The sequence below is a fragment of the Bolinopsis microptera genome, chromosome 3 (assembly GCF_026151205.1).
Source record: "Bolinopsis microptera isolate Bmic1 chromosome 3, MBARI_Bmic_1.0, whole genome shotgun sequence".
Lineage (NCBI taxonomy): Eukaryota > Metazoa > Ctenophora > Tentaculata > Lobata > Bolinopsidae > Bolinopsis > Bolinopsis microptera.
Genome location: NC_087074.1, coordinates 5,023,169 through 5,036,125, shown reverse-complemented (window position 1 = coordinate 5,036,125; position 12,957 = coordinate 5,023,169). Strand labels below are relative to the sequence as shown.

General features: G+C 40.5%; 2 protein-coding genes across 2 annotated transcripts in view; one reads left to right on the top strand and one right to left on the bottom strand.

The window, feature by feature from the left end:
* Window positions 1–12,957, bottom strand: part of LOC134812866 (uncharacterized) — a 912,489-nt gene that overhangs the window by 164,136 nt on the left and 735,396 nt on the right. The window lies entirely within an intron of this gene.
* Window positions 12–12,152, top strand: LOC134812857 (IgGFc-binding protein-like). The gene is made up of 29 exons (XM_063820436.1): window positions 12–475; window positions 748–779; window positions 972–1,081; window positions 1,477–1,655; window positions 2,453–2,571; window positions 2,700–2,842; window positions 3,060–3,273; window positions 3,513–3,625; window positions 3,766–3,891; window positions 4,112–4,364; window positions 4,549–4,665; window positions 4,804–5,001; window positions 5,859–6,049; window positions 6,283–6,403; window positions 6,531–6,717; window positions 6,849–7,177; window positions 7,300–7,442; window positions 7,554–7,677; window positions 7,859–8,045; window positions 8,286–8,428; window positions 8,577–8,956; window positions 9,090–9,194; window positions 9,452–9,609; window positions 9,754–9,860; window positions 10,270–10,396; window positions 10,601–10,815; window positions 11,062–11,159; window positions 11,318–11,457; window positions 11,658–12,152. The coding sequence occupies exons 1-29, from the start codon at window positions 450–452 to the stop codon at window positions 11,740–11,742; spliced, it is 4,470 nt and encodes a 1,489-aa protein (XP_063676506.1). The 5' UTR covers window positions 12–449; the 3' UTR covers window positions 11,743–12,152.

Sequence of the window (12,957 nt, the reverse complement as noted above, 5' to 3'; positions counted from 1 at the left end):
TGACTTGTAACCTCGAGCTCACCCACTCAATTTGACTGTCTAGTTTCTACAATTAATATAAAACTAAAATATAATACAAGTTAAAACCTGATGTTTTACTTTCCCATGAGGTCGGATAGCTTTTTATCCACTCTCTATAATAATTTAAAACTAACTCACCCTCCATCCAGCTAATTTACTCCCGATCCAGGTTTGAAATTTGAGCGGTGCCTCACCAAATGGTGTGTCGTTCCAGAGAGAATTTCTCAATCTCTAGGAGAGGTCTGAAAGTGTTTAGTCAGCACGAGGAGCAAGCCAGAATGATGACCTGGTCACGTGATGACAGGCACTGCATCCAGCTAGTCACGTGACAGGTTAGCTGACAGCTTGGAAATACCTGCCACCGGCATCACTCTACCGGGATCATTTTATTTCTTTCAGTCTGCTGTTCGTTTTAGAAGAACAAGAGAATGAGGCTCTTTTTACTAAATATAATGTAAGTGGTTATAGAATTATTGACTTTACGCGGAATTTCTTATCTTTCCTATTTTATAGGGCCACTTGGTTTTTCATAGAAATTGTATATCCATCGTGCTTCATCTGAATCCCTAAAAAAGATATAATACTGTCCCTCTCGTCTTCCAGACTCTTTTGTTGAAATTCCTTCGTTTCTTCGCACATAATACTGACTGATTTACTTTAACTCGAAGATAAAATTTTGAAATTATAAGTTTCTACTTCTAGTGATCAAAACATCAAACCTTTCAGATTACCTATAGTCCTAGCTGGAAACGCTCCAGGTAATTGATATTTATAATTATATTGATTATAATCAATTTCAAACTTTATCAAATAATTGAATACCCACTTGTTATCCATAGTCTATAGTATTAGTAAGGTCTTAATTTTTGATTTTTAATTGCACTCGGGCAAGCCTTAGTATGATTTATTTAATTAATCTATAATTTATTTAACAATCTTCCTTATACCAGCTGACTGGGAATGCGCTCCACTCACGAAGATAACATCTTCTGTGGACGGGTGTGTAGCTTCCAGCTCCTTCGCCGACGGAGTGTGGAGCATTGCAACATCAACCGCTAAGGTAACGTCTTCCTCGCGTGACGTAACACGTATCACACTGTCCCTCGCGTGACGTCATGTTCTCCCTCACTTAACTGCAAACTCATTGCCGTGACGTCACACTTTTCTTAACGTGACGTAACATTTATTAACGTGACGTCATACTTTTTTCACGTGACGTAACACTCATTACCGTGACGTCACACTATCTTCACGTGACGTAACACTCATTTACTTAACTTTAAAGACTCTTACGTGACGTCACCATGTCCTTTAGGTGACTGTTACTGTTTATGAGACAGTGAACCAATTTATAGATCGTGTATACTTGTTAGGGGAATATTTCAGGGTCACTCTATCCAAAGTACCAACCATTTAACCAAATAACCTAAACATCCTGAAACTAATATCTCTCAGACTGGAGCAGGGGCTAACAAGTTCTGTGTAATCTCGCTCTCTGGGGATAAAGTTCACACTAGCAAGGACTTCTACGTGAAGGCTAAGTTCTCTAACGGTCAGGCAGGTAGACCTGGTCCTTTCGGAGGACTTACTTTTAATGGGGAGGATGATTCTAATACCAACTACGTTATGATGAGGTAATCTAGTTACAATATACTTACAATACAGTTACAATCCAGTTACAATCTAGTTACAATCTAGTTACAATCTAGTTACAATCTAGCTACAATCCAGTTACAATATAGTTACAATCTAGTTACAATCTAATCACAATCTAGTTACAATCTAATCACAATATAGTTACAATACAGTTACAATCCGGTTACAATATAGTTACAATCTAGTTACAATCCAGTTACAATATAGTTACAATCTAGCTACAATCCAGTTACAATCTAGTTACAATATAGTTACAATATAGTTACAATCTAGTTACAATCCAGTTACAATCTAGTTACAATCCAGTTACAATATAGTTACAATCTAGTTACAATCCAGTTACAATATAGTTACAATCTAGCTACAATCCAGTTACAATCTAGTTACAATCTAGTTACAATATAGTTACAATCTAGTTACAATCCAGTTACAATATAGTTACAATCTAGTTACAATCTAGTTACAATCCAGTTACAATATAGTTACAATACAGTTACAATATAGTTACAATCCAGTTACAATACAGTTACAATATAGTTACAATATAGTTACAATATAGTTACAATCTTGCAACACAATCTAGTTACAATCTAGTTACAATCTTGCAACACAATCTAGTTACAATCTAGTTAATTTTGTTGAACGGATACACTCTCTCACCTTAATCTAGCCCGTTAAACTTGTATATTAATCTGCCCTATGCAGTATGCACTATAGTATGAACAATCGGCAATATCAAAGAATCAAGGAGTGAAACTAACTAACTTGCTCGCAGACTGAAGGTTCCAGTAGCAGCTAACGTTCAGATGGGTAAAATAGCGAAGGGAACAGGGCACAACCTCGCCCAGAGCAAGGCAAAGAACAATGCTGTCGCTAGTGGAGCTGCTCTTTTAGGTTAGTTTGCATTACATTTATTAATAGAATTGTTTGAGATAATGTTCTTAATCCTTGTGTCATCATTCTCACAGTATTACCCCTACGAAAATGTTTCCTTGTGTTTCACTATGTGTTATTCTTCACAGAGATCCTGGTCCGAGACGAGCAAGAGACAGTTTGGGTTGACGGTGCTCTAGAAGAGTCCATCTCCACCCAGCAGCCCTTCTTTGTAGCACCTGGACATGTTGGGTTCGGCTTCCAATCAGTGACCAGCTGGCCTGCCATCAAGGTTTGTAACATTTGATTTTACGGTTCAGATTTGATAAATCTAATTAATCAGAAGCAAGTCTGGCAGTTCAGTGGGGTGTTTACCATTTCAGCTTCTAAATTTTCTTCACCTGATAGTGATAGTACTTCTATTTGCGACCCTCATTGTCTAAAATAATCTGACTATTTGTGACCGGTCATTCCATTCCAAAATTAAAAAATGAACTGCCCCGTAACAGGTAGAAGGAGCTGAAGTGTGTACTCCTATCACGTGTACAGATGTAGACGGTAAAGTACACTCTGGTGGGGACACGTGGACAAACGATGACGGCAAGACGTGCACGTGTTCCGCTGAAGGTATCGAGTGTGTGTGTGGTGATGAAACTCTCACCTGCCCCGGAGGCCAGGAGATATGGACAGAACCTGGAACTTGTCTTTCTAAATGCATCAGATGTTAGTAACCATTGTTAGTGAGGGTTTGGTAACTGGGTTTCTTATGTGTACTTCCCGAAGTAACCCAGTTTTGAGTTACATTTGAGTGTACATTAACTTATTAACTGTGAATTAGAATAAAGTAACCTTGGTAACTGAGTGTTTGGTAACCTTGGTTACCTTGGTAACTGAGTGTTTGGTAACCTTGGTTACCTTGGTAACTGATTGTTTGGTAACCATTGTAACTGTATTTATGTCAGCACCTGCCCACTGTCACAGTACAGGAGACCCCCATTACAAGACTTTTGATGGCAGTTACTACGACTTCCACGGAATGTGCACCTACCAGGCTGCTAGTTGTGGGGACTTTGTTGTAAGTATTAAAAAAGTAGTACTATCCTTGGCCTTTTTAGATAACATATTTAAACTTGTGGAGCCTTTCATCGAATCACTCACAATTTCAACTTTTGAAGAACTGAATCATACACACTTAATGATGACACTCCCTTTTAGGTGAACTTTAAGAACATAGATCTCTACGGCAGGGCACCTCGTTATACCAGGAGAATAGAACTCGAGTTCAAAGGACAGGTCTTCTCTATTCAAGCCGGAGGGACCGCAGCTGTGGATGGCGTTGCTGTGAGTTCAATAACATTCTCAATAAATTAAGGTGTCTTTTGAGTGTATCTGGATCGTTAAGTTACTCATTAAATTCCATAATCCGTTAGCAGATCAAAAAGATGCTAAAACAATTTACTTTTTATCTTAACAGTCGATGATGAGTTTTTTATCCTTAGATTAAATTATAGAAAATTTCAATGATCTAAGATCTCTTAGACTTAACTTGTTTACCATACAGGTTCAAGTGCCGTACGTAAAGACCTACACAAACGGAGATAGGGTAGAGATCATCAACAATGGTCAGCTGGAGTTCTTACTCTACAACAAGGGCAGAAGTCCGTCAGTCAGGGCCAGAGCTACAAACTACGGTCAATGGATCAACGCTGACATGTGGCTACACGGATCTTGCGCTGATGTCACTGAAGGTCTTTGTGGAAAGTGGGATGGAGTTAGCAATAATGATCTCATCCACAACGACCCCAACGCTAATGGTACGTCAACCAACAAGCAGATCCTTTCATATCCGACTTTAACCCTCTCCCCTTATCTTTAACCTTCTCCCTTTATCTTTAACCCTATTTAACCTTATTTGTTCTTGAATCAATATCATCTGTTGCACACTGCACGGTGTCTGATTCCTTTACCCTGGCCCTTATGTGTAACTATCTCCCCTAGGTGAACATTACAAGAAGTTTGATGAGAGCTGTCCTGCCCCTCCCGTACCCTACCATCCATGTGACGATATTCCTGGAGGCAAAGTTGAGGCTGAGAGACTGTGTGGAGCTTTCAAAGGTTTGATCGCCATCTGAAATCATCTATTTCTCGACACGTTCCGTGCTTATCCTTTGTAATGATTGTTGATCAAGTAACATTTTCCTGCTGTGTTCCTTGTATTTTCAGATGACACACAACTAACACCTCACCCTGCAGCTGAACCGTTCACGTACTGTCACAACAAAGTGCCAGTAGGGACCCCCGAAGGAGGACCTCTGGGAGACTGTATCACTGACGTGTGTCACTGCTGGTTGGATCAGAGCTGTGCGTGTCCTCAGCTTGATACCTACGCTGAGTCCTGTATTGCTAATGGTGTGGATCTCAGTGACTGGAGGGAGGAGGTCGAGTACTGCCGTGAGTATCTTAATGATCCTATTTGTTGGTATTCTCACCATATATTGGGTCACCCCCACTGCTCACTATCTTTCCGTATTATCTCAAGCTATCTAGGGGCCATCGCAGTGAAAAACAACGACATAGCCCCGTCAACTGTCTTCTCAGCGCCAGTTTATATCCATTTAATTTATAAAGATGATAATAATAAAGATGATAATAATCGGACCAAAGACGATTGGTTTTTTAGATTTTAATGAGACTGCGCCAAGTATGATTTATGTTATTGTTATAATCAGCTTTCAGCATAGCATACATTAGAACTATTTTTATTTCTATCGAATCTTGCCACGACAGTCCTATGCAATATGCGTCTGACCAGTGTCTGATTAGTACTTTAGTATATGATTCAAGTAGACAGTAGACTGGTAGACTGGTAGACTGGTAGACTGGTAGACTGGTAGACTGGTAGACTGGTAGACACTAGACTGGTAGACAGTAGACATGCTCCGTGGCAACACACATTACACCAGGTCATTAGTGGATTATTCTAGCTCCATATTTATAATGGAGCACAGATTTCTAAGTTAACACACCGGTAATTATTGTGGAGCACTTGCCCTCATAGAACTACATAACATTAATGTTCTGTTCTCTAGTCCAATTAGAGTCATGCTCATTAGTTCATAGCTTGTTAAAAACCGTCTAGACTGTACGTGTAAAATAGTCCACTTCTCGTACGAGGATGCGTCTAAAATAATGCTCTGGATATTTCTCCATGTAGTGTGATATGTCAATGATTATTGATTAGCAATCATTCGATGAAGTTACCCAATCACTATAACGAATCTCCCATTTAACTTTTACCATCTTTTCAGCGTACGATTGTCCTGACCCAACAATATACCTGGCTGATGGAGCCACCCCAGTACCAACTTGTCTCAACAAGGAGCCAGAGAAGACCGGGACTGTTAGAGGGTGTTTCTGTCCGGACGGAAAGTTCCTACAGGATGGAGTTTGTGTAGATGCTAGCGGGTGCAAGTGTCTCTACGAGGGACAGTTCTATGATGTAAGTTAAAAAAAGCAAGGAAATATTTTAATTGGTTATGTTAGTGTCACATACTAAACCAGTACCGATACCATTTCATTGTTATCTTCTGTTCTGAGCTATCTGTCTCCTGACTCCTACTTTCCTGAGATACGGGTACCTTACATGTCTTGGAGCTAAACTTAAACAGAGTTTCAACCGTAACCCTGGCAACTAACTACCGTAACCCTGGCAACTAACACGTATATCCCCAGAACGGAGCAACTGTCGAGAAGAAAGCAGAGTGCAAGACCTGTACTTGTCAAGATGCTGGGGAGATGGTCTGCGAAGACTCGCCCTGTCCTGAACTAAGCTGTGATGATAACGAAATAGAAGGTTCCTCTCAATCTATTCGTTGCATGATTTAGAGATACTCTAACTGCTCTTTATTCAGATGACCAGTACCTCCTAAATGACTATGGTTAGTGTTCATAATGGATATTTGAAAGTGGTTATATTTCAGCTATCAAGGATGACGATTGTTGCCCTTACTGTGACGATGCCTGGGTAGAGGCCATGAACCCTGAAGTAACTGTGAAGAAGGGACAGAAGATCGTGCTAACGTGTGCTGTACACGCTGACGTGCCCAAGAGTGCTATTACCTGGTACAAGGGCACCCACAAGGTTAAGAAGGGACTCTCAAGAACCAGGTATATCCTCACTCAGCTGTTTAGTAAATTGTAGATATTGTGAAATTATAGGTTTTATTTATGACAGTGATTCCCGTGATAAATTTTATAACATGATAAATACTTAAATATAACACATGTTTTGTGTGCAGACTGCGTCTTACCATCGACGAAGCCACCGCTGAAGACGACAGTGATTACCGGTGTGAAGCCATCAAGGACGGAAAGGTCGGGTCGGACATGTTTGTTGTTGATGTGGTGATGCCTGCTCACTGTGAACACGAGGACGGACACGGCTTCTTCGAGGGGCACAAGTACCACCCTCAGGAGACAGAAGTGTGCACGTGTGATGCACAAGGAGTACATCACTGTGAATGTGTTGATGATGGGGAAGAGTGTGAAGATCCCACCCCTGTGGTTTGGTTTAACGCCAACTGTGTCAAGACCTGCGTTCCTGAGGCCGGTCTTTGCAGTGCTGCAGGTATGTTAGAATTTAGTAAGACACAACTGTAGCTAGAGATGGGTGAAATCGTTAACATGTAGGTAAATATATCTCGTAGTGACAGTGAAGGTGAAATGAGAAATTAACCTACTTTTACACAGCCGACCCCCACTACAAGACGTTTGATGGTTCTGAGTTTGCTTTCAAGGGAGACTGCAAGTACAACTTCTTCGGTTGTGGCGAGATTAAGATGTTCGCTGACCACGAGAAGGACAAAGCCAGCACTAAGACCAAATATATCGAGGTTTAACCCTAATTAATTTAAACACTTAATTAAAGTCAAGCTTGTCCGCATTCAAATGTAAACAGGTACTTCTAGTGCGACAGAAAGTGTAACCCCTGGCAATGTCCACAGATCGCATTTAAGACTGACGTTTACAAACTGGAAGGTAACTCTGTATCTCTGAACGGAGACGAAGTTACAGCCCCTCTTCACAAGGTTTACAAGGACGGTTCTGCTCTCAAGATTGAAGATGTTGGTAAGTAAGAACTGTTACCTTTAGTCTGAGAAGCAGCTGATAGATTATATCACCACCCTCTATTACTACTAGAAACGTCTAAAAATTGCCAACCCTCTAAAAATTGTCAAACAACGTGGTCCCAGATTTTCAAAATCGAATAGAAATTTCTTCCAAATGATTTAATAGTCCCCGTCTACAGGACAGTTCGTGTTCTCCATCGTACAAGACGGGAAGGATCCTCTAGTGGAACTCACCTGGGACAAGGTAACCAGCTACAACCTCAAGGTTCACGGAACATGCAAGGGCTCGTCAACTGGCATGTGCGGCAAATGGAACGGTAAAGCTAAGGATGATATGACTATGCCTGATGGCGAGGTTGCTGAAAGGTGAATATTCCAACTATGATAGTGCAATCATAACTACATTCTTTTCAATTATTCTTCAAATCACTATTAAATCAGAAGGTCACAGTCATGAAAGTTCAAATCGTTTCAATATTCCCAAGTAATCATCAACGTTAACGCGTTTAGTACTGCCTGGCAAGTACATGATAGGGATAAGACCCTTACATTTTACAACTCTAGCTGTGTCTCAAGTCTTTTTCTCAAGTTCACTTTCGCTTTCAGTGTTGAAGCGTTTGGCACTGCCTGGGCTGTTGATGATGAAGATGAGTGCCCTGCACCACCTCCAATACCTGATATATGCGAGGACTTCGGACTGATGACTGAGAAGGTCGGATACGAAGAACATGTCGTAGCTGTCCTCAAGGGTAAGCTGGTTCAAATTGGGAACCTTAGTTCAACTCAGGTAGCTTAGTATGCTTCGTTCTCTTTGCCAAATAAAAGAGCAAATTGGTTTGATATGAATGTAACATGGAAAGCGATTAATCCACATTAACCGGTAACTTTCACTTCCAGCTGGAGTGCTAGGTCAGTGCTCTAAAGTGGTGGACAACTCAGAGACAGTGAACGCGGCCGTACAGGAGATCTGTCTCTGCTTCGGAGATAAGAACTGTGCGTGTCCAGTATTCAATCAGTTCGCTGCTGCTTGTGACGCTGCTGAATTTAACACCGCTGGATGGGCTCTCAAGAACAAGAACACAGAGTGTGCCCCTAGTTGTCCTGATGGCTCCACATTTAGAGTAGCGGGACCCAAACCCGCTCCATCGTGCTCCAAACCTAAAGGAGGACGCAAGACACAGAAGGGATGTTTCTGTCCAGAGGGACAAGTCATGGAGGGAGGCAAGTGTATCGCTGCTGAAGACTGCGTGTGTGAATATGCCGGTCAGAGATTCGACGTGAGTCAGGCATCAGATTCGAGTGTTTAAGTATCCACTAGTATTAGCAAATTCCACTAGTATTAGCAAATTCCACTAGTATTAGCAAATTCTCCTCCTACGTACTATTGTTCCTCACATCTGCTGTACCCAGATTGGAGACAAGTACGATAAGCCAGATATCTGCCAGAGCTGTTCGTGTGTTGGTAGTGGAGATGAGAAGTGTGAGGATATGCAATGCAACACTGAGTGTACAGAGGTTATTATCTTATCTTATACTTAATAGTACTATGTTTACAGTATGCACTGAAGGGGTACCCTCCTTATTTAACCCTCAATTAAGTTTCCTATCAACCGAGGAGATAGCATAGATCCAATGGATCTTATAATAATAATGATGACTACATATTAATCTTATCTGCTATTAAGCTATTTGTTATCCTTCTTCCTGAATTCTCTAAGTTTCGCTTATAATTGGTGGCTTTAATTTGAGTTTACCTATAACCAACCTTCTAGAACGAGCTCGAGGTTACAGCTGACGGCGAATGTTGTACAAAATGTCTGGCTAACTGGGTGGAGGCAGTTAACCCCAAACCTGATGCAACTGTTAGCGAACCACTCGCTCTTACCTGTAAAGTTACTGGTGTCGAGGTCACTGCTGACGATATTAAGTGGTCAGTACAGCTATTTTTCTGCTATTGTTAAGGAAAATGTTTTTGTTGATTTATGAACATTGAACACCTCTCTGCAATACCTACATGATTGAATTGCTTGATAATCACAACCACGACGCTAACTTGTACACTTGTGCTATTCAGGGTACAGTTTGCACCTGAAGTAGATGTATCTAAACCAAAGAGAATATTCGAGATTTCTGATGATGGATTGGTTCTGACTATCAAGAAGATGAACGAAATGAGAGTTGGTCAGTCTAATTCGAATAATATTTCACTATTTCTCAGAATGTAAACTTAAAGGAAATTAGCTATATTCTCTAATATGACGTACCATTTCTCTTGATTTTCTCCGAAAGCAACAGTAAGCGTTCCAGCAGAAGACATACCTCTATGATGTGATGATAACACGTTGCTTCAACAATAAAACTATACAATAAAACTATACAATAAAACTATACAACGAAACTGTGTAAATCTTTAACTTCATGAGATCCCTCGCCTGAGATTGAAGTTATTGTATTAGAAAATAAAGTTGTTCACATATTACGTAATCAGCCGAGGGCGGAGGGGGTTTCCAAATGCTTACGGTTGAATTGTATAAGAAATTAAGAGATTAAGGTAGCTTTATTAGAAAATAACGGGCGGTTATATTGGCAGGTAACTACAAGTGTGTAGTGACGAAGGACGATAAGGTATCAGAGGGTGTATTTGAAGTACTGCTGCCTATTGTACACGAGGATCTCATAGAACCTGTACAGGAAACCGTGCAGTTCATCGAGGGCAAGTGAGTGTTAATTAGTTAATTGGCTGATTAGTAGGTTAATTGACTGATTAGTCAGTTAATTAGACTGTTAATAAGTTGATTTACTCGGGGTGGAAATCTCAGTGTATAATAACAGCGGAGGGACTGCTATAAACTACAATATTATTAGGACTAATATGTATGTTAAACTAGTTGTGTAGTAACTAGTAAACTGATCTTTACCAGGGATCTGGTGGTGGAGGTGAAGAAGCTCGGAGGAACCATCACAGACCTTTCATGGGAATGTAACGGAGTGAAGATGGAGCAGAAGATCGTAAACAAGAAGACAGGTTGCAAGTTGGTCCTGAAGGGGGCTACGGCTGACATGGCTGGATCTTGCACTTGCTTCGTCAGGGGAATTGGCTCTCAGGACAGCGCCGAGATTAAGATCGAGGCTCAGGGTTAGTGTTTATCATTAACCGATTAATTGTTCAATTAGTTGATTATGTCAGGGAATAGTTTAAAAGGTTAAATAAGCTAATTGTTAATTGATTATTGATAAACTTTAGACTCCCGTTATAAATGCTGCACGATCGTCGAGACTTGTAAAGTAAATTCGTCGTCTTAAAACATAAATAAAGTAAATATCGCTAATATCTGACCCGTCACCTGATAATAACCTTACTACTTCACTTGTCTTCCTCCAGCTAACGAAGTAACAGTCACCCCGCTGAAAAAGAAGATCACGTGCACAGAGGGAAAGAAGAAGTGTAATCCCAAGTGTAGCGTCACCATGACAGCTGGAGTAAGTTGATATTATGAAGGAGCAAGTTAAAATTATGTCAGTATAAGTGACCGGTACCCTCGATCAAGGTGAACAAAGTTCACTATAATTCTTATTCAGTTTCGTAAGTTGTTCTTATCTCACTGAGCATCTAATCTAACATTATTTCCCTATCACAGAGCGTGGCCAAGAAATCAGTAAAGGTCTGCAAGTTGGAAGATAACGGTAAGCTGTCCAAGTGTAAGGCAGCTAAGGTCAGGAAGGGTAAATACGGAAAGAGTCTTGGCAAGGTCACCGCCGCATCTGCTGGAAACTATGTGTAAGTCACAATAAATAAACTCAGGTCATTTACAGCCATTAAACTCAAGATATTAACACATCAACTTCTTTAAGTCATCAGTGTTCATATTGTACGTAAAATCTAACGTAGCGACTAAAAATTAGATTGACCCATGATTAAGATCTACAATCTACATGAATGATGAGGAAGCAGCAACCGATTAACTATTCCTTCTACAGGTGCGTGCACTCAGACAATGGAGTCGATACTATCTCTGACCCCATGGCTGTTGTTGTCAAGCCAGCAGGCAAGATACTAATCTAAAGAACTTAATTGGCTGGATTCCTTGAGTTGAAATAGAAAAAGACGAATAAAAGATTTTATAGTGAACCCTGTGAATTTTTTGACTGAAAATAACCTTCTTTTATTGAAAAATTTGATTTTCTTGTCCTAAAAACGCCGAATTAAAGAATAAATATCACGTCTAAGTGTACTTTATAATTGCTAATTGACGATTTGAAAGTTTAAAGGTGAAATTTTTTAACCATGACGGTAGCACTACATAACTTATGTATTACAGTGGTGGCAATACAAAGGCGATCTAATCTAATCCATAATCGGCGCGGCGGTTTTATTTGTCACAACACTTACCTAGCTTTACGTTACTATCAAAATTATATTTGTGTTATTCAATGGTTGTTCAGAAAGTTTATTTTAAATCACTTATTCAATTCAATATTCGATGTTTAGTTATATGTTATAGATCAAGATGTGGATAGACGTGCGCCGCGCTATATCTCCAGTCTCCACCGAAAGCACATCCAATTTGATACGTATGAAATATATCTAGAACTTGTTTGATTCTGCATTAAGTTGACGTTTACTTAATTGACGCGATGTCAATTCATCGCAGCTCGGCAAGGCACAGTAGCGCATTTCGCCGATCTAGAGCGCTAGATCGGCGAGATGCGCTACTAGTACTACTCTAGCGAGAAACATAATTGAGTGCGTGGCGCGCGGCACAGTATATATAGTAGTATTTTGCTCTAACCAGAACCCTCTCGCGACTCGCTTGCATTACTGATTACCGCGCGGCGACCGCCGAAGGCGCGTCAACAAGCGCGTCAAGCAGTACTGAGTACGCGTATACACATGGCTATGTGAAATTAAAGTAGTATTAGTAACGCTAGTAGTACTAGTAAAGCAGTTGTATCACGTTGCGACCCCCACGGTCGTTTCACTATCGTCCTGGTACGATACAGGGCCGGGGAGCCGCGCACTCATGCGCGGCGGGTCATACAATGTATGACAATAAAGCATGCAGCAGTGCGCTACAAACGTGTACTGACCAAAAATTCAATTGAACGGGGAATCGTTTAGGATCACTTTCGAGGCAAATTGACAAATGCAAAAGCTATTCACGCTATTAATTGTGCTCGATCTTCAAAACTAAAAATAGGGAGTACACGATAAGTCGATAAAAATAAACTTGCTCGGATTTTCAAAATTTTTGTACCATTGTTTTAATGTTTTCTAGAG

Coding starts and splice junctions, on each gene's coding strand:
- LOC134812857 (XM_063820436.1), top strand. CDS start 450: ATGAGGCTCTTTTTACTAAATATAAT. Junction 1,656..2,452: donor ACCAACTACGTTATGATGAG/GTAATCTAGTTA, acceptor ACTTGCTCGCAG/ACTGAAGGTTCCAGTAGCAG. Junction 5,002..5,858: donor GGAGGAGGTCGAGTACTGCC/GTGAGTATCTTA, acceptor CCATCTTTTCAG/CGTACGATTGTCCTGACCCA.